Source organism: Dromiciops gliroides, chromosome 1 (genome assembly GCF_019393635.1).
Source record: "Dromiciops gliroides isolate mDroGli1 chromosome 1, mDroGli1.pri, whole genome shotgun sequence".
Lineage (NCBI taxonomy): Eukaryota > Metazoa > Chordata > Mammalia > Microbiotheria > Microbiotheriidae > Dromiciops > Dromiciops gliroides.
The window spans coordinates 1,390,104-1,416,507 of record NC_057861.1 but is presented as its reverse complement, the minus strand read 5'-3'; the positions used below and the strand labels follow the sequence as shown (position 1 = coordinate 1,416,507).

General features: G+C 42.1%; 2 protein-coding genes across 8 annotated transcripts in view; both read right to left on the bottom strand.

Annotated features, from left to right (window-relative positions):
* Positions 1–26,404, bottom strand: part of LOC122733853 (immunoglobulin lambda-1 light chain-like) — a 773,472-nt gene that overhangs the window by 362,742 nt on the left and 384,326 nt on the right. The window lies entirely within an intron of this gene.
* LOC122733710 (zinc finger protein 883-like) lies at positions 2,243–26,083 on the bottom strand. Of its 6 annotated transcripts, none has more exons than XM_043974337.1 (5): positions 25,839–26,083; positions 24,132–24,175; positions 14,936–15,062; positions 13,217–13,312; positions 2,243–5,802 (listed from the first exon to the last, which is right to left on the bottom strand). In XM_043974337.1, exons 2-5 carry the CDS (start codon positions 24,162–24,164, stop codon positions 4,109–4,111), a joined length of 1,950 nt encoding a protein of 649 aa, XP_043830272.1. In that variant the 5' UTR covers positions 24,165–24,175; positions 25,839–26,083; the 3' UTR covers positions 2,243–4,108. The 6 variants fall into 6 exon arrangements, with proteins under 6 accessions (XP_043830272.1, XP_043830309.1, XP_043830282.1 ...); XM_043974374.1 differs by lacking the exon at positions 24,132–24,175 and adding an exon at positions 15,186–15,231; XM_043974347.1 differs by having other exon boundaries at positions 25,902–26,083.

Below are 26,404 nucleotides of genomic sequence, written 5' to 3'. Positions count from 1 at the left end.
ATCTGAAGTTTTGTTTTTGTCTGTTTTCTTTCACAACCTTGCTAATGTGGAAATGTGTTACATGACTGCTCATGTATAGCTTATATTGAATTGTTTGTATTCTGGGGGGGAGGGCAGTGAGGGAGGAAGAGAATTTGGAATGCAAAGTTTTTTTTAAAAATTGATGTCAAAGGAGCAGCTAGGTGGCACAGTGGATAGAGCACCGACCCTGGAGTCAGGAGGACCTGAGTTCAAATTCGGCCTCAGACACTTGACACTTATTAGCTGTGTGACCCTCAGCAAGTCACTTAACCCCAATTACCTCACCCAAAAACCAAAAAAAAAATAATTGATGTCAAAATTTGTATTTACATGTAATTTTGGAAAAATAAAATTCTAAAAAAAAAGTAAAAAAAAAATTTAAAAGTTGGATGATGCAAAACTTGGGAATGTGGTTAACATCACAGGATAAATAATATTACATGGAGAATGGATTGAACATGTTAGATTGGGCTCTAGAGAACTGACCTAGTAGCCATTTGTGGAAGTTTAGGAGAGAGAAGAAGGGCACAGACTGAATGGCTTCTTGTCATTGTGATGGGCATTCTCTTGAGTATGGCTGGGATTCAGTGGAGCTGAGTTTGGATGGTCTTCCTGGCTTGGATACTGGGCTAAATCAAATGAAATGAAATTTTGATGGAATAAAGGACACATATTGTACATGGGTTCAAGAACTTGACTAGACCAGTTGAAGATATGACAGGCACAGTTAGATAAGAGTCTCTTGGAGAATGGTTTGGGGGTACTGTGAAATATCCTAAAATTTACCATTACAGGAAAGGTGCAAAAATGGAACGTGATCTCAGGCTACATTAAAAGAGGGAGAGCGTCCAAGCTATTGCTGTTGGTCATTCATTTTCAAAGAGGACCAATGACATTACACACTTGACAGTGAACTGGATGTGAGACAGAGTGACACAAAGTCACTGGCCTCACTCTGTTTTCCTGAGTCTTCAGAGTTCAGTGCAAAGACAAAAGGCAAAGCCCCATGAAAACCCTGCTGGTCTCTCAGAGACCAAGACACCACCTCTCTGCTTCAGAGTCCTCCATTTCCTGGGCCCATTCCCAGGCTCCTCCACTTCTGACCCTCATTGGATCATGGAAACCAGGATAAAAGGGTTGGGTGATTCTGATTTCTAGGGGCTGTCAATGAAGCAAGCCCACCTGGGGAAGAAGGGTGGGCAGGGGCTGGAGGAGACACCAGAGCTGGGGTTGGGGGGGTAGCAGAAGAGAAGTCATAGGAGGGGGAAATGTGGAAAGTGGAGGGAGAGTGGGAACAGGGGAAGGGGCAGGAAGAGCAGGAGAAATGGGAGAAATGGGAGGAGGGGGTGAGGGAGATATGGGGGAAGGGGGAAGGAGAGAAGAGAGAGAGAGAAGGAGGGAAAGGGGCAGGGTGGGGGGCGGAGAGAATAGAGGAGTGGTGGAAAAAAGAGAGAAGAGGGAAAGAGCCTGAAGCATCATTCCCAGAAGCTAAGAGATGAGAGGGTCTGAGAGGATACATTGGATGCAGAGAAATGTCAATTTCCTGCTTTCTTGAATATTAAATAAAGATAAGCACAGAAGAAATCCAATACATTTTCTGGATCATTGCCCCTAACTCTGGTTCCCTAAGGGCTTTGGTGTCTGTGGAATCTGCTTATGATTCTAAGCAGATGAAAACGGGCCCCTTTTGGCCAGAACTGAAAGGGACCCTGGGGATCCCCTAGTCCATTTCACACATGGTGAGGGTGGGATCGGCTTTCTTCCCCTGCCACCCCTTAGGAGGCCAGAGCAGCAGGAACCCTGGGAACCCTGGGGGAGGGGGGTGGTGGTGGTGGTAGTGGGGAGGGTCTGTGCTCACTTTCTGTTGTGATTGTCCCTTTGGATGGTCAGGGGGACATGATTCAGCCCCAGGATGCAGAGCTTTGCACTGGAACCAAGGGGACCAGCATTTCTTCATCACTTCCTGTGCACCAGGCTCTGGGCTAAGGGTTGGGAACTCCAATGCAAACAAATAGAAAGTCCCTGGCCTCATGGAGCTTACAATATAATAGGGGAAGACAGAATATGAAAGGGGGCTGTAAGGGATTGGGAGAGAATTTGCTGGCATATTGAGTGCAGTATTTTGTTTTTCTGTGATGATTTTTATATTTATTTTTCCCAAATACATGTAAAAACAATTTTATCATTTAAAAAAGAATTTTGAGTTACAAATACTCTCCTTCCCTCTTCCCTTCACCCTGGGATTGAGATGTGAAATTGTTTCTATACAAGTAAAGATAGTCCTGCTCCCTGTGCCAGCAAAGGGTCCCTTGTAACCTCCTTCTGACCAGTTGCTCAACTGTCTGAGCTGAGAGCTCTCTAAGCTGCTGCTGTTGTCCTGGTGGTGAGGCCTGAACTGCACTGTGCACCAGGCCCAACCACCTCCACCTATCCTGCCAGTCTCCTAAGTTTTCTTGGATTGAAAAATGATTTCATCCCAACACTTGCTGGTTCTACCCCTCTAGAATTTGATTTGAGGAATTATTTCAAGTTGTTTGGAGGAGAATGTGAGAAAGTTCAGGTTAGTTTCTGCCTTTATTTTACCATCTTGACCCCACTTTCTTCCTAACATCATAAATTTAGTCTTTGGTATATGAAGCCATCCATTTCAGCAGACTTGGAAATGCGATTTACACCCCTCTCATGTCTTGTCTGCCTACCCAGCTTGACCAGTTAGAAAAACAGAGGGAGACTCTATGCTTTTAAAGTTGCACAGAAAAATTTTCATTCTCTTTGTACTCTTTTTTCCCTTTGGATTTGCCAAGACACAGAGTTATCTCCTCTAGGAGTCCCTGAAGTTCTCTTTGCCTGTGACAATCAGCCCACATGCACGTCATGTGGAATTTAGTTATTGAGATTCCTCTTCCAGGCTGGAGGAGCAGGAGCAAACAAGGGAGGATGTCTGGATAAAAATCACAGGGCCTCTTACCTGCCTACTAGTGGCTGCTTTTCCCCCACAATGGTTCTGCTCTACCTTAAGGCCATCATGGGAATCCCTTCCTCATCACCAATCATGATTGGTGAGTCACAAAAATCAAGAGGCTGAAACCAGTTCAAGGTAATGAGAAGTTTCTTGATTGTCTCATGCACATAGACTCAATGTAGGCTGATACATACATGTAATGTAGGCCATACATAAAGGTTGCCTGTGGGAGACTACAAAATTCCTCTAAATTACCCCAATTTTTATACACTTGGTCATGCAATGCTGATGTCTTCCCTTCACCAAACATTGTTCCCCACTTGACATAATACTGACACAAATCCTTTTCCTCATTCTGAAGACATTCTATTTCTGAGAACATCCAGATGTCTTCTTTCACACAATCCTGCAGTTCATGAGATGATGCCTCCTTTTTTGTTTGTTTTACAAACTGGAGGGTTGCCATGCATGAACTTCCTTTGTTTTACCACTCTGTTACAATCAGACAAAAAAGTTAACCTTTACCAATAACCTCAATGTTCCAGAAAATAAGCATGTCTCTGATGAGCACATTCATGTTTCTTTTCAGTACAAATCCTGGGATGAGAAGACAAGAAATGATCTCTGGCTGAAGGCCTTCTCACACTGAATCCATAGCTGGCTTGGACCCAGAGGGAATTTTCTGCTGCGAAAGAAGCTCTTTACTCCATTTCAAGGCCTTTCCTCATTCATGTCAGTTTTTAGATTCCTATTTCCTATGAATTCTCTGATGAGAAAAAAGGGCTAACTTTACAAGGAAGACTTTACCACAGTGATCACATTCATAAGGTTTCTCCCTAGTGTGGATTCTCTGATGTACATTAAGACTGTTCTTCTGTGTCAAAGCCTTTCCATATTGATTACATTCATGAGCTTTCTCCCCATTGCGGACTCTCTTTTGTTCAGTGAAATTGTGTCTGATTCTGAATGTCTTTCCACACTGATTACATTCATAAAGCTTCTCCCCATTGCAGATTCTCTGATGCTTAACAAGATTAGACCTCTGTCTGAAAGTCTTTCCACACTGATTACATTCATAAGGTTTCTCTCCAGTGTGGATTCTCTTATGTTTAACAAGGTCAAACCTCAATGTGAAAGTCTTTCCACACTGATTACATTCATAAGGTTTCTCTCCAGTGTGGATTCCCTGATGTAGCATGAGATTGTATCTGATTCTGAGTATCTTTCCACATTGATTATATTCAAAAGGTTTCTCTCCAGTGTGGATTCTCTCATGGCAAAAATGGATTTGTATGGGAAAGTCTTTCCACATTGATTATATTCAAAAGGTTTCTCTCCAGTGTGGGTACTCTGATGTCTAATAAGAATGGATTTATATATGAAAGTCTTTCCACAGTGATTACATTCAAAAGGTTTCTCTCCAGTGTGGATTCTCTGATGGTTAACAAGATGGGACCTCCATCTGAAAGTCTTTCCACATTGATTACATTCAAAGGATTTCTCTTTGTGGAGTCTCTGATGTTTAAAAAGTTCAGACCTCAATGTAAAAGTCTTTGCACACTGATTACATTCATGAGGCTTCTCCCCAGTGTGGATTTTCTGATGTCTAATAAGAATGGATTTGTATATGAAAGTCTTTCCACATTGATTACATTCATGAGGTTTCTCCCCAGTGTGAATAATCTGATGTTCAGTGAACCTGTGTCTCCTTCTGAATGTCTTACCACAATGATTACATTCATAAGGTTTCTCTCCGGTGTGGATTCTCTGATGGTTAACAAGATTGGACTTGCATGTGAAAGTCTTTCCACACTGATTACATTCATAAGATTTCTCTCCAGTGTGGATTCTCTGATGTTTAACAAGATTAGACCTCTGTCTGAAAGTCTTTGCACACTGATTACATTCATGAAGTTTCTCCCCAGTGTGGATACTCTGATGTTCATTGAACCCATGTCTCCTTCTGAATGTCTTTCCACACTGATTACATTCATAAGGTTTCAATTCAGAGTGCGTTCTCTGATGCCTAACAAGACTGGACCTCAATGTAAAAGTCTTTGCACACTGATTACATTGAAATGGTTTCTTCCCAGTGTGGATTTTCTGATGGTTAATAAGATGGGACCTCCATCTGAAAGTCTTTCCACATTGATTACATTCAAAGGATTTCTCTTTGTGGATTCTCTGATGTTTAACAAGATCAGACCTCAATGTAAAAGTCTTTGCACACTGATTACATTCATGAGGTTTCTCCCCAGTGTGGATTCTCTGATGTCTAATAAGAATGAATTTGTATGTGAAAGTCTTTCCACATTGATTACATTCAAAAGGTTTCTCTCCAGTATGGATTGTCTGATGGTTAACAAGATGGGACCTCCGTCTGAAAGTCTTTTCACATTGATTACATTCAAAGTATTTCTCTTTAGTGTGGATTCTCTGATGTTTAACAAGATAGGACCTCTGTCTGAAAGTCTTTGCACACTGATTACATTCATGAGGTTTCTCCCCAGTGTGGATACTCTGATGTTCAGTGAACCCGTGTCTCCTTCTGAATGTCTTTCCACACTGATTACATACGTAAGGTTTCTCTCCAGTGTGAGTTCTCTGATGTCTAACAAGACTGGACCTTAATGTGAAAGTCTTTGCACACTGATTACATTCAAACGGTTTCTTCCCAGTGTGGATCCTCTGATGTACAGCACAGATTTCTCTCCTAGACAAGTCAGAGGGACCATTATTCATCCATCTTTGCTGGTGAGTTTCTTCCACAGAAAGGCTTATCTGTGCAGGGGCCTCTTTTATTTCAAGTCTTATGTTGCCTAAAAGAAACAAATAAACATGCAGTCACTTATACACACATATATAATTATATCTACTTCCCTCTACCGGCAGACTATAAATTGATTTATATTCTATTTCCCTCAGGCAAAGAGAAAAGTTTTCAAATTTAAATGGGCAGAATCAACCATTTGAAAATGTCATTAGCTCACATCTAAAGGATGATTTTATTTACTTAATAGTAATTTTTCTTATTACATGTAAAGATAGTTTTCTCTTTTTTGAGTTCTAATTTGTATCCTTCCTTCTCTCCCTCAGCTCCCCCCTCCTTGAGGTGGTAAACAACTTGAATAAAAGAAAAAAAATGAAATAAAGTAAACAATAGCCTGCTTCAGTCTGTGTTCCATCAATATCAGTTCTTTCTTTGGAGGTGGATAGTATGTTTCATCAATAGTCCTTTAGGATTGTCTTGGATCATTGTCTTTTTGGGAATAGTTAAGTCATTCACAGTTCTTCATCAAACAGTATTGCTGTCTCTCTGCACAACATTCTCTTGGTTCTGCTCACTTCACTATACATCAGGAAATCATCTTGTTTGTCATTTCTTATACCACAATAATATTCCTTCACCATCATATACCACAGCTTGTTTAGACATTCTCCAATTGATGGATATTCCCTTGATTTCCAATTCTTAGCCACCACAAAAAGAGCTGCTAGAAATATTTTTGTACAAATAGGTTAAAGTTAGTTTTCAGCATTAATTTTTATAAGATTTTGAGTTCCAAATTTTTCTCACTCCCTCTCTTCCCCCCTCCCTTAAAGAGCAAGCATTCTGGTATAGGTTATACATGTACAATCATGTTAAACAAATTTCCACATTAGTCATGTTGTGAAAGAAGAACCAGACCAAAAGGGAAAAACTACAAGAAAGAAAAACCAACAACAACAAAAAAAGTGAAAAGCATGTTTTGATATGCATTCAGATTTCATAGTTTTTTCTCTAGATCTGGATAGCATTTTCCATCATGAGACTTTTTAAATTCTCTTGGTCATTGTATTGCTGAGAAGAGCAGATGATTTTATTTACAAAGAGCTTCATACACATTCACATTGGGTCTTCACAAAAATCCTGTAGCTTAGGCAGGACTGACATTCTCATTACATTCACCATTCAGGGAATGAGTTCAGATTGGTTCAGAGTGTCTTGACCCAAATACCAGCAGCTGAGACTAGAACTCAAACCTTGTGAATGGGCATGCTCTGTCCATTGTATTAGACAAATTGTCTCCACTTTGAATCTTGCCTCTTCACTTTTACTGTCTGAACTTTCAATCTTCATAGACATTATGCCATTCGGTACACATATAGTAAATATTCCTATTATTTCATCATCTAACTTATCTGTAAGCATAACATAATTTCCCTGGTGATCAATTTCAATCTTTTTATTTATTTATTTTTTTGCTGCAGTATCTTAAACCACAATGATGAAGGCCAACACTGATGTTTTGCATTTACCTGAGGCATGAGAGATTTTGTTCTGGCTCATTACTTTTTTGGGGTTAGCCATTATGTATTTCTTTTTAATAATTGATCTTTAAATGTCTCTGCTCACTAAAACAAAAATGAGTTCCTTGTAATAAATACAACTGTCTGAAAATATGTGTCTCATACAAATTTGAATTGTATGGTCCCAGCATCCTTTCATAAGGAAGTGGACAGGATGCATCACTATTAGTCCTCTTGCCTCACCTTTTCCCATTTAGTAGTTCACAAAGCTCTTGGAGGTTCTAGACAGTGGTCCAAGGGGTTGCACCAAAAATTTGTGAACGGCACCTTAAGCAGTAAATAATGGCCCAATTTTGTTGCAAAGATATTTTTCCTCTGGGACAACTAACATGCACATATTAACCATAATAGAATTCTTTGTGCAATGATTCCAAACCATCATGATCAGGCATATAATGCATTTCTTGATCATGCAATGATTGCATCATACTCTGTTTCAAACTAAGTGCAACATAGTCTTTCAGTTTCTCAACTTAACATCAAATTGTCTCCAAACTTCCAGGAAGGTTGGTTATTCCTGTGTAAATTGTCACAGACATGCATAAACCCTCATTGGGTATCTGTCAATACACCTTCATAGTTCTCCCATTCCTGGGATGCCTTGTAATTGCATTTCATCATAGCTGTTACCACCAGATTCAGATATTACACAAGTCTGCATACTTGCTGCAGAGATAACAAGCTCTGAAAACCATGACTGCTAGGCATGCCCATCAGAAGCCACAAGGAAACCATCAAGGATCCCCACAACCTTTCTACAAAAACAGACCTTCAATTGTCATTCAGTGCAATGCTGAGACGTTTTCTCATTGGACCCAATCTTGCACTTACCTTGCTATTTATTTGTCTCCCTGGCAGTTTCTCAAAGGAATTGGTTTGCAACACAGATTACTCATTCAGTAGACTTTCAGTAAGAGTGTTGCTGGTTTGCCAGTGGTAGAAAACACAAACTATGCCTGAAGAAATTCAGTCGCTACAAAGGTGGTTCTAAAGATAAACACTGTTAAAACAACAACAAAGTAATATGTGCAATTGACCTTCAGATCCATTTATGATTTAATATACTACTTTTCATGAGCCAATAGAAAAATAAATCTTTTATATAGTAATCAGCAAGTCATTTTATTGACTGGTTAAGAAACTAAAAATAAAAAATGCAATTCCATCCCTCAGCAAGAGAGCTTGTCCAATTCTTCCATTTCCCACCCCATGCATGTGTGGACCTTTTTACAGTATTCGACTTAAAAGTCAAAATACAGCTGGTGGTCCAGTGGATAGAATCCTTGGCCTCAAGTCAGAAAGACAGGAGTTCCAGTCTCACTTCAGAAACTTGCTAGTACTGTGATCCTGGTCAAAGACTTCTCTTTGCCTCAGGTTCTTTATCTATAAAATGGGCATAATAATAGTACCTAACTTCTGGAGTTATGAGGATCAAATGAGATAATACTTGTAAATTGCATGGCACATAGTAGGTACTATGTAAATGGTATCTACTTGGCATAGTGGGATAGAATTCCAGGCCTGAAGTCAGAAAGACTCATCTTCCTGAGTTCAACTCTGGCCTCAGCCAAGTCACTTAACTCTATTTGCCTCAGTTTACTCATGTGTCAAATGAAGTGGAGAAGGAAATGGCCAACCACTCCAGGATTTCTGACAAGAAAACCCTAAATGGGGTCAGAAGAGGGAGAAAAGTCTGAAGAATAAGTGTGTGCTATTATTTTTAACATTATTATTTTGATTTCTACTCTTTCCTCATTCTGCTCTCCTTAAACCGTTATTATACTCCCTCCTTGCATTCCCTTACTTTCCTGTTGAACTAAATGTCTGTCCACTCCAGCACCCTCTCTTTTCAAGTACATCAGCTAAGAGTGAGGTCCATGAGCTGTTGCCTCTTCACAAACCATCTCCATGTTTGCACAGTATACTCTGAGCTCTGTGACAGCAGGGACTGTCTTTTACCTTCCTGTGTATGCTCAGGGCTTAGCACAGCACCAAAAACAGAAGGTGCTTAACCAGTGTCAGTGCCTGATAGTCCCAGGGCTGACACCAGGCCACAGCCTCCAGATTCTGGTCTCTCTCCTCACTGTCAGGTGCATATTCTGGCCTCAGTCATGTGTTGTCTCTTTTTGACACCTAATCACCTTTAAGTGTCACCTTTGTCAGGTTCTAACCCTGATGGAATCTGACCAGACCCAATAGTGAAGTTCACAGAGGCTTCTTTCCAGACTCCTGAAGGGTCTCATACCATGCACCCCTGGGAGTCTCTATCTGCCAGCTCCCCAAACTAAGGGGGTGGTCACCTGCATGAGCCTGACCAATGATTCTCCAAGAATGGGACAGAGATGAAGCCAGAAAGGGACCTGGGCTGCTGATTTAGGCAAAGCTTAGCCTTGGATGACTTCCAAGTAAGGCAGTAGCCTTCTCTCCTCCTCATGTGTTGTTGAATGGAAAGAGAAAAAAAAAAGCATGAAACCAGGCTTCCTGGGTCCACTACAAATTTAGGTATGTCATCTCAGGTATGTCACTGTGACAAGGCAATGCTTTGCTGTCTCCTTGACTGACTCCCTATGCCACTCGATATAGTAACTTTCCCGAATCTTTTCAATACTCCCAAGCCTCCCTTATGGCTTATTTCCACCACCTCCCCCAGCTTCTCACCTGAGAATTTGGCCTCTTATTTCACTAAAAACAACTGGACATTTGGGCCAAAGGATGTGACCAGGCAGTTTTCAGATGAAAAAATCAAAGCTATCTATTGCCATATGAAAAAATGCTCTAAATCACTATTGATTAGTGTTAATATGAACATATGGATCACTTGGATTTGATGGTGGCACCTTATTGTCTAAATGGATTTTATGAGACCCTGGAAAATGCCCTTTGGCTATAACTTCAGACTGAACCCAGATACCTAGCAGATAACTACCTATTTACTAACTTCTCTCCCCAAGAGAGTAAACAAATCAAAATGCCCCTTTTGACTAAACTTCAACTGATGAGTCCTCATGCACTATCTTCTTTCCCCCAAAGAGTAAATAGAGCAAATATCTAGACATCCTTGTCCTTGGTAAACCCTTCCTGTGTCTTTAAGCTGCCTGTTACAGTATTTGCTTTAGGTTAATTTGTATGATGCTAATAAAACAAACTTCACCCTATAACCAGTAAACCTTAAAAACCTTTAGAAAGAAGGGGAGCGGGGACAGCTAGGTGGTACAGTGCATAGAGCACTGGCCTTGGATTCAGGAGGACCTGAGTTCAAATCCAGCCTCAGACACTTAACTGGCTGTGTGACCCTGGGCAAGTCACTTAACCCTAATTGCCCTGCAAAAACAAACAAACAAACAAACAAAACAAACAACAAAAAGAAAGAAGGGGAGCTTTGAACTTCCCTCTTAGGAAGAAAGACTCCACACACGATGATGTGTTATGTCTTTCTTCTTGGGACAAAAATATTAAATACATATTATGTTTTTCTGCCTCTGATCTTTTTGTATTTTTTTGTAGGAGATATTATAAGATATAATTTCTCTGATCTGTTTATTAATTTTATAGGAAAGATTACAGATTATTTTCTGATTTGTTTGTAGGAGACACGTAGATACAAAAGTTATATTTTAATTATTCTACATTAGAGAAATGTAAATTAAAACAACTCTGAGGTACCACTTCACACCTATCAGATTGGCTAATATGACAAATAAGGAAAACAACGTTAGAGAAAATGTGGAAAAAGTGGAACACTGATGCATTTTTGGTGAAGTTTTGAACTTAATCAGCCATTCTGGAGAGAAATTTGGAACTATGCCCAAAGGACTTTGGATCTTCTCATAGCCTTTGATCCAGTAATAACACTACTGGGTCTGATCTCAAGGAGATGATAAAAAAGGGAAAAGGACCCACATGTAAAAAAATAGCAGTTCTCTTTGTGGTGGCAAAGCATTGGAAATTGAGGGAATGCCCATCAATTGGGGCATGACTGAACAAGTTGTGGTATATAAATGTAATGGAATACTATTGGCTTTAAGAAATGATAAGCAGGCAGATTTCAGAAAAACCTGGAATGACTTAAGTGGACTGATGCTGAATGAAGTGAGCAGAACCAGCAGAACATTGTACACAGTGATAGCAACACGGTGTGATGATCAACTATGACAGACTTAGCTCTTCTCAGCAATACAATGATTCAAGACAATTCCAAGGGACTCATGATGGAAAATGCTCTCCACATCCAGAGAAAAGAACTGTGGATTCTGAAGGCAGATTGAACCAGACTGTTTCTCCATTTTTAAAAGGTTTTTTCCTTTTATTCTGATTCTTCTTTCACAACATGACTAATGCCAAAATATGTTTAATGTGATTGTACATATATATATAACTTATATCAGATTGCTTTCTGTCTTGGGAAGGGGAAAGGGCAGGCAGGGAGGGAGAAAAATTGGGCAGTAAAAATCTTATGAAAGCAAATGTTGAAAACTATCTTTACATGTAACTGAAAAATAATGAAATAATTTTATGATTAAAAAAAAAACTTTAAAAAGTTTAAAAAAATTAAAAAAAACCCTGCACATTTATCAAGAGCTATCTCATTCTCCTCATCTCACATAAATCAGATGCCTTCCTTTCCTCTTTGACCTCAGTGCCAGACAAGAAGATAATCTTTCTACTCCCTAAAGCAAATCCTTTTACATTTGCTAAATAATCTCATTCCATCCTGTCATCCACCTCCCAGTTCTCCTTTTTCCATGTCCAAAAGGAAACTCCTCCTCTTTCCCCCAATCCTCCTTTCTTCCAATATTCCTATTGCTGTCTGAAGCATGCTCCCCAGAGTCCAGGCTCACAAATGAAGTGCCATGCATGCCTGGCATCCCACCACCACACTCCCTACCCCCATGCTCAATCTCTTCCAAAGTCCTGGGATTCCAGCTGGGTAACATCTCTTGCAGACTCCTTCTCTCCCCAAACTATCATTGTCTTGGTTCAAGTGCCCCTCCCCCACAGCTGAGCTATTTAAGGGCCTGCTGCTTGGTCTGGCTGCCTCATCTCCCCCCAGTACAGTCATTCCTCCCCCCAGTGGTCAAGCTCATCTTCCTAAAGCTCTCACCTGACCATGTCCCCACCTACTGAACTACCTCCAGAGGCTGCCCAGCAAAAGGATCACATATAACACCATCTCTGGGGCTGCTAATGCACTCTGTCACCCATCCCTCTGCTACTCCTCCAGGCTTCTTTCACTCTATTTCCCCCAGACAGGCTACACTCCAGGGGTACAGGCCTCCTATGTGTTCTGTCACTCTACTTCCTGACACCAAGGGATTGTCCCCCACTCCCTACTGCCTAGAATGCTCTCCCTGGCTTCCCTGCGGCCCTAACTAGAGCCCACTTTCCACACTCCTGTCCATAGTGGGCTTCTACATAAGGTGTTGGTGTGTTGTTTGCCACATCAGATGGTGGGCTCCAGGGAATCAGGAGACAGCCCTTGCATCTCTTTATGTCCCCAGTGCTTAGGGCCTGGCATGTAGCAGGCCCTTCAGTGTTTGTTGACTTGAAGGTCTAAGAAAGAGCTCACATGGAATAGCCTTAGGCCTTTGACACTTTCAGGAGAGTTTCATGTCCCCAGATTATAAACAGTGACTTCTTATAGGATCATAGATTGATCCTTGGGAAGGAGATGAAAGGCCATGAAGTCCAACCCCCTCATTGTACAGATGGGAAAACTGAGGTTTGGTGGCTCAAGGGACTGGCCCAGGAAGCCAGTGCTAAAAATGTCTGACAAAGAATTCCAAGGCAGGGCCTCCTGCCCCCACATCCTGCCCTTGCTTCACCACAACACATAGAAGCCTCTTGTCATCACAAGTCTTCTCTACCTGCTTTCACCTCACTCACCTGCACAGCAGCGCCTCAGGCCTGCTTGCTCCAGCATCCATGGTCCTTCCCTTTGCTCAAAATAAGAGATCACATCTTCTCTGGGAACAGGAAGCCCTGGGCAGGGAAAACCAGTTGGATATGAGCATGGAGAGAAGCTTGGAATTTACTTGTCTTTAGGGAAAGGGGTGTGGATACACAGCTGCTCCATTTTGAGAATCGCTCCATTATATTCAAACATCTGTGTCTGTACTTATACTTGTACTTGCTTCCCAGCAAGTACCCCACAACAGGATGTGCCATGTTGTCCTCTTGTACAACCTGTTCTGAGAATCAGCCAAACCCTCTGCCCCTATTCTGACATGTTCCATTCTGGCAGAAACTCAACCCCAAAACCAGGTAAAAGGGTTCTTGTGCCAGATCAGCCTTGAGCCCCAGCTACAGAAGCCTTGATGAGTCAGCTTTTGCCCCATCCCCCTACCCCACTCCTCACTCCCTGAAACCTATGTAAACTTGGGCTGCTGTTCATTCATGGAGTGTTTGCCTCTCCAGGTGGCAATCTTCTGCTTGAAAACTCCAGAAACCCTAGCGGGTCCAAAGTCAATTTCTCTGCCAATGACAGGGGCATGCAAGCAAGGCCCACAGGAGGGTTCCCAGGATGCCTGATGGATCATTTCCATGGCACTTATTTCAGGGAGGGCTGGGGGAGGGGCTGTGGGGAAGACCATGGTCTTGGTACACCTCCATCATAGAAGGATGGACTCACTGCAGAGTTTCCATTCTCTAGCACTTAGAGACAGGTGACAGAGGAGCAGTGGAGAGAGCCCTGGGCCTGCAGTCAGGAATGCCTGGATTTAAAGCTGGCCTCAGACAGTTCCTAGCTGTGTGCTCCTGGCCAAGTCACTTAACCTGTTTGGTTCAATTTCCTCAACTGTCAAAGGGGAAAAATAAGAATATCACCAAACTTGGAAGATGATTGTGAGGATGAAGTAACTTAATATTGGAAAGAAAGCACTTGGCAAAGCACCTGGAAAGTGGCAAGGACACATAAATGATTCTTCCCTTTCCTTTCTTTCCTACCATCTCTGCTGGAATGTTAGGGCAGTAAGAAGGAAGCTGAGGGACAGACCTGCTACACTGGCCACAACTAGGAGCTGTCAGTGACCAACGTATGCTTGTTGATATTCATTATTTTTATTTATTTTTTCAGGGCAATGAGGGTTAAGTGACTTGCCCAGGGTCACACAGCTAGTAAGTGTCAAGTGTCTGAGGCTGGATTTGAATTCAGGTTCTCCTGAATCCAGGGCTGGTGCTTTATCCACTGAGCCACCTAGCTGACCCCCAATATATGCTTGTTAAAGAGAAGAATATTCCAAAAACTAGACCCATCCCAAAAGGAAGGGGTTTCAAGGAAAAGCTGCCTGAGCAGTTAGCAGAGATTTGGGAGACAAAAACCATGTCCTCAAAGAAGTTAGACTAAGTAACCTCTGAGATTAGATCCATGTCTGAGATGCTTCCACATGGATTAGGTCTTTGACCTGAAGCTACCTAGGTTTGGTAAAACAGCTTCAATAGCCACAATGCAAAGACTTTGTATAGGAGAACCAGACAGCAGAAGGGACCTGTCTCTTGGACACAGGAGACCAGCACTCTTCTCTCTCTAATAATTGATAGATGCTCCAAAGCCTGCACAGGAGGGAAGAAGGATATTCCCTTTGATTGCAGGGGAATCGTCCTTACCCAGGGAGAGCAGGTTCCAGGCATTCTCCAGCATGACCTCCTTGTACAGCTCCTTCTGAGGGGTATCCAAGAGGCCCCACTCCTCCTGGGTGAAGTCCACAGCCACATCCTGGAATGTCACAGTCTCCTAAATCATCAGAAGTCATAGGACAAAGAGCTGAATGACACTTCAGAATTAAACAGTCCAACTCTCAACAATGTACAGGAGGAAATTTGAAGCACAGACAAGGGATTTGCCCAAAGGTCATACCCTTTATGAGTGTCAGAATCAACCCTGGAATCCATTCAGTAAGAGCCTGATGGAAGTTTAAGAAAAGCATTTCATATCATCAGTTTGAATAATGCTGATCAACATTTTACTATGAAATGTGTCTCCCTTTGGAATCAAGGAGAAAGTTTGTGTTTTATCTGTGAGGAAGGTGGACCTGTGGAGGAGAAAGAGAGAGGGTGATGGGAAATTTCTTCCTTGTGAAAAACTGATAAGAATGATATATTCTAACTAAAAGTTTCTGAGAAGCTTGCAGATTCACTGAAGCCTGGGTAAAAAAACAAACCCAAACCATTTAATATAGTCACTTTGAAGATAATAAAATTAACGAAAAGATCTTCCTGAATGCCTGAAATAAAGTCTTATGTGGTTAAAAGCAGGAACAAGATTCTAAAGAGATATTCATCAGAATCTGGACAGCACTTAGTGGTATGAGATGGTTTACAGCAAAGTGAAGATATATCTGTTATTACATTGAGGACTTGAAGTCACTCTGGGTATGATATGGTCTGGGCAAAACACTTTATGTCTTTGCTTTATGATTGTTTTTATTTGTCTATAGTATATATTTTTAATTATAAAATTACTCAGTAATAAGAGTAACTCTGATGTAGAAAGCGTAGCTAGGTGACATAGTCGATAGAGCACTGGGCTTAGAATCAAGAAAATTCATCTTTATGAGTTCAACTATGGCCTCAGAAACTTACTAGCTGCATGACCCTTGGCAAGTCACTTAACCCTCACTGCCCCACCAAAAAACAAAAAGCAAAACAATTTAAATATCATAGAGCCACAATCAGCAGTACAGGGGACCTGGCAGCTTCAACATTAAAGGATTGGAGGGTTCAGAATATGGTATTTTGGAACACAACCATGACAATCAACTACCCAGCAAAATTGAGCATAATCTTTCAGGGGAAAAGATGGAAATTCACTTAAATAGGGGACTTTTAAACTTTCTTGATGAAAATACCAGAACTAAATGGAAAATGTGGTCTTCAGATACAAGACTCAAGAGAAGCATAAAAAGGTAAACAGGAAAAACCAAATAAACATGTTATTCTATAAGATTAAATTATTTACACATCCCTACATGGGAAGATAATATTTATAACTCTTGAGGTCTGTATAACTATTAGGACATATAGAAGGAGTATACATAGACAGAGGATGTGGGTATAAGTTTGGGTATTAGTTGACTTTGATGTGATGATATTAAAAAAAGGAGGGGTAAAATAAAGGATTGTACTGGGAAAAGAGGAAATAGGCAGATTGAGGTAAATTATATAACTGGAAGAGGCACCAAAGACATATTACAATAGAGGGAAAGATGGGGGTGGGGAGGTGAGCATTGTTTGAACGTTGCTCTCCTTGGATTTGCCTCAGAGGGAATAACATACATACTCATTTGGGTAAATAAATTTATCTTACCCTATAGGGAAGTAGAAGGGGAAGGGGGAAAGAAAAACGGGGACACTGATGGAAGGAAGGGCAGATTGAGGGAGGCAGTGGTCATAAGCAAAACACTGGTGAGGAGGGACAGGGTGAAAAGTGAGGGAAAAATGTAATATAGGGGGAAATAGCATGGAAGTAAATACATAGTTTGTAATCACAACTGTGAATGTGAATGGGATGAACTCACCCATAAAACAGAAGCAGATAGTAGAGTGGATTAAAAACAAGAGTCCTACAATATGTTGTTTACAAGAAATCTATCTGAAGCACAATGATATACACTGTAAAGTTAAAAGGCTAGAGCAGAATATATTATGCTTCAGCTGAAGTAAAATAAAAAAATTGGAGTAGCAATCCTTACCTCAGACAAAGCAAAAGCAAAAATAGATCTAATTAAAAGAGATAGAGTGAGCTCTCGAACTCATGACACAATTGCTCCAAAAAACATCCAAATAAGGTCATAGGAAAATGCCTAGAGCAGCAAAACTCACAGAAGAATGTGCTGAAATCATTTTCTTCTGAATAGAATTTTATTTTCCAAAATATATGTAAAAACAAAATTTTAACATCAATTTTTAAAAAACTTTGTGTTCCAACTTCTCTTCCCCCCTCCATTCCCAACCCCCACCCACAAGAACTCAATCAATTTAAAATAAATCATACATGGGTAGTCATGGAAAAATTTCCATATTAGCTATTTGTGAGAGAAAACAGTCAAAAAACCCAAAACTTCAGAGTAAGGAATTGTCAAAGAGGAAATGAAAATAAAATTTTAAAATGTGTTTCCATCTGTTTTCAGATACTATCAGTTCTTTCTCTGCAGATGGGTTGCAATCTCAGGGTTACATTGGATCATTGCCTTACTGAAAACAACCACATGCTTCCCAGCAGATCATCCCCCACTATTGCTGTTATTTTGTATACAGTACATTTCACTCTGCTTCAGCTCATGTAGGTCTCTCCAGGTTTTCCCAATAGCATCCTGTTGATCACACCCTCTATATAGTACCTTAAGCTTACAGAGAATCTTCTTCACAAAAGCCCAGCTAAGTAGGTACCATACATTTTGCCATTATAATCAATCATCATAACTATTTCCCTCCATCCCACTCCCTTCCCATGACATTTACTCTATCTTCTTTTTACCTATTCCTCCTCAGAGATGCCTTACTTCTGACTATCTTCTCCCTCGCTCTGCACTCCCTTTTTTCACCTTTCCTTCCTTCTCCTCTTCCCCTCCTATTTTCCTGCAGGGTTAAATAGATTGCTCCTCCCAATTGGGTATGAAAGCTATTCCCTCCATGAGCCCACTCCAATGAGATCAGGGTCCCTGAGCTAATTCTGTGTTCTAAGTTTTTCTTCCTCCCTCCCTCCCTCCTGAACCCTCCCTATGAGATCAAGCAATTCAATACGTCATACTGGTGCAGTCATGCAGAACATCTTCATCTTCCTTGAAAGTGTTTTGCTTTTTACTGCTCTCTCCACCAATCTGCCCTTTCCTCCTTCCCTTCTCCCCCCCCCCAGGGCAAAAGTATATTACTATATCTACTTCAGTATATATGTTAGTCCTTCTTTGAGCAAATTCTGTTGATATTAAGGTTCACTCACTCCCCAACTCCTTCCCCCTCTTCTACTCTCCTCCATAAGCTTTCTTCTTGTTTCCTTCATGTGAAATACCTCTCCCCAGACCATCTCTCCTCTCCTCCCCCAGTTTATTCCTCCTATACCTCAACCCTATTTTAATGATGTCATCATGGATTAGCTAGGTGGCACAGTGGACAAAGCACCACCCCTGGACCCAAGAGGCCCCCCAAGCCCAAATCCAGCCCCAGACATAAGACACCCCTCCCCGTCTGCCCTACAAAGAACAAAACATAAATGCTTTACAGGTATCATCCCTTCATATTCAGTTCAGCCCTGTCTTCTGTGAATTTCTTGTGAAGAATTTTTGTTTTGTTTTGTTTTGTTTTTTGGTGAGGCAACTGGGGCCAAGCAATTTGCCCAGGGTCACACAGCCATCAATTGTCAAGTGTCCAAGGTCACACCTGAACCCAGGTTCTCCTGAGTCCTGGGCCAGCACTCCATCCACTGCACCACCCAGCTGCCCCTGAATTTCTTACTGAGATAGTTCTTATGATTTCAAAGTATTATCTTTGCATGTAGAAATGTAAACAGTTTGATCTTTTAATATCCCTCATGAAATCTTTTTCCTATTTACCTTTTTATGCTTCTCCAGGATCTTGTATTTAAAAGCCAAATTTTCTATTCAGTTCAGGTTTTTCATCACAAATGCTTGAAAGACCTCTTTCTCATTGAAATACCATTTTTGCCTCTGAAAAATTATACTCAGTTTTGCTGCGTACATGATTTTTGGCTGAAGTCCCAGTTCCTTTGCCCTCTGGAATATCATATTCCATGCCCTTCGGTCCTTTAATGTAGAAGCTGCTAGATCTTGCTTTATCCTTATTGGAGCTCCACAGTATTTGAATTCCTTTTTTCTAGCTGCTTGCAGTATTTTCTCCTTGACCTGGGAGTTCTGGAATTTGGCTATAATATTCCTGAAGGTTTTCCTTTTGGGATCTCTTTCAGGAGGTGATCAGTGGATTCTTTCCATTTCTATTTTAGCTTCTGCTTCTAGAATATCAGGGCAATTTTCCCTCACAATCTCTTGGAGGATGGTGTGTAAGCTTTTGTTTTGGTCATGATTTTCAGGTAGTCCAATGATTTTCAAATTCTCTCTCCTAGATTTATTTTCTAGGTCAGCTGTTTTTCCAAGGAGATATTTCACACTGCCCTCTATTTTTTCATTCAATTAGATTTGCTTTACTGTGTCTTGGTTTCTCATAAGGTCACTAGCTTCCATTTGTTCAATCCTAATTCTTAGGCAGTTATTTTCATCAGACAGTTTTTTAATCTCCTTTTCCATTTGGCTTTTCAAACTGTTGACTATTTTCTCATGACTCTCCTGCATCGCTCTCATTTCCCTTTCCATCCTTTCCTCCTTTTCTCTACATCTTCTTTCTATCTCTCCTACTTTCTCTTCAAAGTCCCTTTTGAGAGCTTCCATGGCCTGAGACCAGTTCATATTTTTCTTGGAAGCTTTGGATGTTGGAGCTTTGACCCTGTTATTATCTTCTTCTTCTGAGGTTGTATTGTGGTCTACCTTACCCCCAAAGAAGTTTTCGATGGTCTTCTGCTTTCTCTGCCTGCTCATCCTGGCTTACTATTTCTTGTCTTTTAACTCCTTCTTTAAGTGTGGCGCTGCTTCCAGGACACATTGTTCAAGCTACAGTGTGGCCCCAGGGGGATGATTGGGCTTCTTCTCAGCCTGCCTGGCCTCGCTTTCATTTGGGGGGGGGGGATGCTTCTTGTCTCCACTCCTATTCTCAGCTTCAGAGGGTCCCAGGTGTTTTGGGTTGAGGGGGGCCTGTTCTCAGGTCTGGAGATAACCTCAGGCCTATTTATTTACTAAGAAACCAACCAGCAAAGCTTTCTGTGGTGTGGTTCTCAGCTTTGGATGAGACTGTTCCCCTGCCCCCTCCCCCACCTGGGTCTCCCACCGCTCAGAATTTCTTCCTGGTTGCCCGCTGGGGAGGGACAGTCAAATCCTTCCCCCCAATCCATAGGTACCCCTACACTTACCCCTCCCCCCCCCCCCAGGCCAGCTGTCCAGTCCTACCGCACTTGGTTCCAGAAGACGCCGGTGCTGCAGCCGATTCAGAGGCACTGGGGCAAATTCCTCTGGCTGGTGTCTGGTGTGTCGGCTGGATTGCGGAGATAGGCTTTATTCATGGCCCAGCATGACGCCCTGAAATCTATCTATAGCTGGAGAAAGCTCTCAGCCCGTATTTTTGTGTGTTTTTCTGCCCCAACGGTTCTTTTATTGCTATTTTTGGGGTTATTGTATCAGGAGCCCTGTGAGCTTAATGTCTTTCCTCTGCCATCTTCTGAAATCATTTTCTAACCAAGAACAGCTTGGAAGGTCAGAAGGAGGGAGCTGCTGTGCTGATACAGGAGTTGGGCCCAACCCCACAGTCACCCTGACACAGATCCAGTCCCAGGAAGGCCTCACCAGAGAAGCAGACCCCAGAGCCTCTGAATCAACTGAAGTACCAGAGTTGTCTGGAACTAAGCTCACAGTCTGGTGAGTGGGATGAGCCCTGGGCAGGGGAGAGACTAGAGGGGTCTATGCTGGTACTAAGGCAGAACTTGGATTCTACACCCCTACTGAGAACCAGGTGGTAGGCTCGAGTAGAAGTGGCCCAGGTGGGGGAGTGGCACAGGCTCATCAGAGCTAACAACCACAACACGCAAAGCTGGTTGATTGGCAAGTTGGTCTGGGGTCATCTAGGACCAGGAAACAGGCCAGGCGAGGGAAGAACCTGATTTTCCTTAAATCATACCACCTGGGACTTCTTAAGCTTGGGATACTGCAGCCTGGAAGCAGTGCCCCACTTTAAGGAGCTAAAAGTCTAGTAAAAGAAAGGCAAGATGAGCCAACAGAAAAAGGTGAGGACCATAGAAAGTTTCTTCAGTAACCAGGAAGACCAAGGGGCACCCTCAGAGGAAGATGTCAACATCAGGGCCCCTATATCTAAAGCTTCCAAGAAAAATATGAATTGGTATCAGGCCATAGAGGTGCTCAAAAAGGACTTTGAAGATAAAATTAGAGAGGTAGAGGAAAAAATGGAAAGAGAAATGAGGGTGATGCAGGAAAGACATGAGAAAAAAGTCAACAGCTTGAAAAGTCAAATGGAAAAGGAGGTACAAAAGCTCTCTGATGAAAATAATTGCCTAAGAATTAGGACTGAACAAATGGTATAGCATACAAATTCTTAGGAGAAGTTAAGTGAGTTACAGGAATAAATATACTAGTGAGGGATCTCAACCTTCCCTTTTCAGAGCTGGATAAATCTAACCACAAAATATACAAGAAAGAAGTTAAGGAAGTGAATAGCATCTTAGAAAAGTTTGATATGATAGTTTTCTGGAGAAAACTGAATGGGGATAGAAAGGAATATTCCTTATTCTCAATGGCACATGGCACCTACACAATAATTGACCATGTATTAGGACATAAAAACCTCACAGTCAGATGCAGAAAGGCAGAATTAATAAATGCATCCTTTTCAGATCATGATAGACTAAAAATTGGACACTAAATAATCTCATCCTAAAGAAAGGGTGGGTCAAACAACAAATCATAGAAGCAATCAGTAATTTCATCAAAGGGAATGACAATGAGACAACATACCAAAATTTATGGGATTCAGCCAACACAGTTGTTTGAGGAAAGTTTATATCTCTAAATACTTAAGTACATGAATACAGAAAGAGATTAGGGAATAGGGCATGCAACTAAAGTATGCCAAATGTAATAATTTAGATACGTTAGATGGTTAATGAATATTTGAATCACTTGGATTTGATGGAACTGCTGTATTACCCAGGTAGATTCTGTGAGACCCTGAATTGATCGAAGGAAAATGCCTTTTGGCATTTACTCCAAAGTGAAACCAGAGAATCCCTATTTACTTTTCCAAAGAGAGTAAATAATTCTTATTGTTCTCCTTAGCAAATATTTAGGCATCCTTGTCCCTGGTAAACCCTGCCTGTGTCTTTAATAGTATTTGCTTTAGGTTAATTTGTATTATGCTAATAAAACTGATATTACCCTGTAACCAGTGAGCAAAGAAACCTTATATTAATTTCTCTGAGTATTCAACATCCCCTGTGACTAAACTTCAACTATCTAGACCCCCTTATCTTTGAAAAATACTCTTCCTGTTTTCACATAATCTAATCATAGCATCTACTTTAACTGCTAAACTGATATGTATTGCTCAATTGATTTACATTTGTGTTATCTGTTTTGGGTAGGTTTATGGTATGATAGTAATATGATGTTACCCCATAACCAGCAAAGAAAAAAAGGTTTAAATACTGTCAAAAAAGGAAAACCTTTGAGCATCTTTCTTTTTGTGATTCTCTGCATGTCATGTGCTAGCTTGTTATTGATATGAAATAAACCAGTTCTTAGTTTTCCTACCAATTCTCTGATCTGGTTTTGTTTAAGTTCTCACTTCTTGTAGGAAAAGCAGGGATTGCCTTCTCTGATCTGTCTATGTGAGTTTCTGGTTTTGTTTATATTGTGGGAGGTTAGGTATGAAAACTATGTTAATGTTCAACACTAGAAAAAGAAAAATTAAAAAATACCCAATTAAATACTAAATTAGAAATCCTGAAAATTAAAGGAGAGATTAATAAAATTCAAAGCAAGAAAACTAGTGAATTAATAAGTAAAACTAAGAACTAGTTTTATGGGAAAAACACCCATAAAAGAGATACACTTTTGGTGAATTTGATTAAAAAAGAAAAAGAAAACCAAATTACCAATATCCCAAAAATGAAAAGGGTAAATTCACCACAAATTAAAAGGAAATTAAAGCAATAATTAGGAGCTCATTTGGCCAACCACATCCCAAGAAATCTGACAATCTAAAGGAAATGGATATTTCCAAAAATATAAATTGCCCAGATTAACAGAAGAGGAAATAAGATGCTCGAATGACCAAAATGAAATCTGAACAAGCATCATTGAAGTGCCTAACACAAAATCTGCAGGGCCAGATGGATTTATAAGTGAATTCTAAACATTTAAAGAAATATTCATTCCAATGGTATGGAAAATATGTGGGGGGGAAAGGAGGAGTTCTAGAGAAATCCTTTTGTGACACTGATAATATGATATGTTTATGATATGCTGATACCTAAACCAGGAGGAACGAAATCAGAAATAGAATATTATAGAACAATTTCCCTAAAGAATATTCATGCAAAAATTTAAAATAAAATATTAGCAGAGATTACAGCAATTTATCACAAGGATTATACACTACTAATGGATGGGATTTATACCAGGAATTCAGGGCTGGTTGAATATTATGAGAACCACCAACATAGTTGGCCACATCAATGACATGATGTCTAGGTAATAGAGACTAATGAGTGAAGTGGTCACCCTAGTCAGTCACTTGTAAAGAGGGAGAACTTAAAAACAAACCAGAGAGGGCAGCATTGGGTGGGGGTGGGGTGGAGGAGGCAGTGCTCAAGAATCCAGGGTGCCAATGAATCAATTTAAAACACAGAAGTTGAGAACGTGGCAGGGTGGTTACTACTTTAATCAATTCCATGCCAATTTTTTTTTTCAGGGCAATGAGGGTTAAGTGACTTGCCCAAAGTCACACAGCTAGTGTCAAGTATCTGAGACCGGATTTGAACTCAGGTCCTCCTGAATCCATGGCCAGTGCTTTATCCATTGTGCCACCTAGCTGTCCCCTCCTCCCCATGCCTATTTTTATAAAGACATGACTCATAAGTAAGGAATTGCCAGCTTTGTAGACAATCTCCTAGGTCTATGGAAATGGCCTGGATTGCTGATGTTGGTCATGGCTGTGGATGGACTGCACTCACCTGGGCTGGGGGTCTGCTGCTCCCAGGGGCCATGCTCTCTCAATCTGTGTAGGTAGCAAAGTAACCAAAGTGACCCAATTTTGTAAAGTTCCCCCATCTTCTCCCTAGTTCTTATCTACCTCAGGGACCAGCTTCCCCCACCCTTTATGGCCCCACAAAAGTAGCCAACAGCCAAAGCTCTCACTAACAGATGGAATGTTTTGATTCTATGCCTTTCCAGTAACCATGAGGCAGTAGGGAGCCACCTGGAAAGTCCTTCCCCACTCCTTTAGCTCAGGACAGATAAACCTACCTTCCCTACCCCATATTCTCAATCCCATGCTGACTGACAGACCCTGGGCTCATACTCTGGGGGATGCCTATTTCTTGTGCCTTATAGTAAACTAATTTCCCTCCCAGTTGGTGTCTGCACTTGAACCAATACCTGCTTGGGGCAGTCCTAGGTCCTCTGTAGACTGAGCTGGGGAGGAAGAAGGATCCCAGAAGGCTGAGGTCTTTCCTCTCTCTTCCTAGGCAGGAGACTGGCCTATGGGGATTTACTGAGGGTGAGGTCTTAGAGGAATTACAAAGGCCCGGGCCCTGCCTTCAGGGGAGACAGTCCAGGTGACAGAGGGAAGGCAGGATCTGGGAGGGTCAGGCTTGGAAATGAAGATGGCCTGAAAAGGAAGTCTACTCCCTTCCCTCTTACTCCCCATCAGCCCCTCCTCCTCTCCCTGGCCTTCTACAGAGACCCAAGAGGCAAAAGGGATTCACCCCTAAATGGGATGAGACCAGGCAGAGCCTCAATGACCCCTGAATCACAGCTTTCCATCTAACTGGTGTTCTGGCCTCCCAGCATCCCCTCTCCCCAGCTAACATACACATGATCTAGACAATAGACTGCTTGATCTAAGAGGGAGAGAAGCTTGGGAAACTTGATAGGGAGGGCTCTGGAATGGATCTGCCAGGGAATGACCAGAGGAAGTCTGAGACTGAGAGAAAAAACCCAGCCTGGGATTTAGCCCCTTGTAGGGCACCTGAGAACCCTGAGAGAAGTGGGGGCAGGGAAATAGGAGGCTGGGGCAGTGGAGCACAGGTAGGGTCTGGGAGGTATAGCTCAGAGAAGTCAGGGACACTGGAGGGACAGAATTGTTCTAGCTGAGCCTGGGAAAGCAAGATGACTCTGTCCTGAGGTGTAAATAGGCACCAGGGAGGACCCTTGGAAGCCTCTGGTAGTGCTTAGGCTTGGAATCCCTCAAGGGAGACAAAGGCCTGGCATCTGAGAGGGAACCAGCCAAAGAGCCACGAATTCAGATAAAGGGACCCAAGAAAGAGCTTTGGTTCCTGCATCCAAGGAGGGGTCTGGGGACAGGAAGGTGGATCCTGACAGGGGGCCAGGTCTGAAGAAAGAACAACTGTATCTCTAAGCAGGAGGTGGGGGCAGGGAGAAAGGACACCTGAGTCCTGCTGGGAAGGCTTGAAGCGGGATACCTGGATCCCTAAGGGAAAGGCTGAACTTTGGGATGGTGGGACCCAAAGGTCCATCTCAGGGGGGGTGAGCCAGGATGTCTAGGAAGTGATTGGGAGCCTGAAGAAGATATGGGGGAGCTGGCCCAGGAGCCAGGCCTGGGAGGGAGGCGTGCTTCTGGCAGACCTGGAGGAGGAGACCCAATGACAAGGACAGCCAGAAAAGGCAGGATGTGTGTGTGGGCCCTGGCTCAGACCTACCTGGGATCTGCAAGCACAGAGCAGGCTTCTGGAAGGCAGAGAGACTGCAGTTCAAAGACTTACCGCTTCCCACCAGCCCACTCAGGAAGGCTCTTCCTAGTCCCAAGAGCACCACCCTATCCAGGCCCTGAGGCCCTCAGGAGGATCAAGCCCTTTCCTCCAATCACACCCAGGGCCAGGCTCAAGGACTCTGACCGCCTCCCCTCCCTAAGCCCTGCCCTCCATCCCTTAGAATGCCTTCACTGCAATGATCCCTTCTTCCGCCTTAAACTCCTCCCAGGCCTCCAAACCCCACCCCCCTGCTCAAACCCCACCTGGGGCACCGCCCACCAGGCTGGTCACCTCTGAGGGCTCCTCCTCTGGAGTGCAGACACCACCTCCCTCCCTCCCTCCCTCCCTCCCTCCCAGACTGGGCTCCGCCTCCTTCAGAGCAGAAAGACTGCAATTTACAACAGCAGCTCCAGACTAACTGAAAGCAATCTCTGCAAGAAAATCAGACCATGCTGCAAAGTGATCTGACGGGCACAGGATTCGGAACTGTAAGAATAAGAAGCAAATGTCACTGG

Bases quoted from the DNA above. Each gene is read 5' to 3' on its own strand.
- LOC122733710 (XM_043974337.1), bottom strand. From the start codon at position 24,164: ATGGCCCCTGGGAGCAGCAGACCCCCAGCCCAG. The intron at 15,063-24,131 runs GTGAGTGCAGTC...CTGATGATTTAG, and splicing joins GCAGCAGACCCCCAGCCCAG to GAGACTGTGACATTCCAGGA. The intron at 5,803-13,216 runs GTGAGTGAGGTG...TGTTTCTTTTAG, and splicing joins CCTGAGGCGCTGCTGTGCAG to GCAACATAAGACTTGAAATA.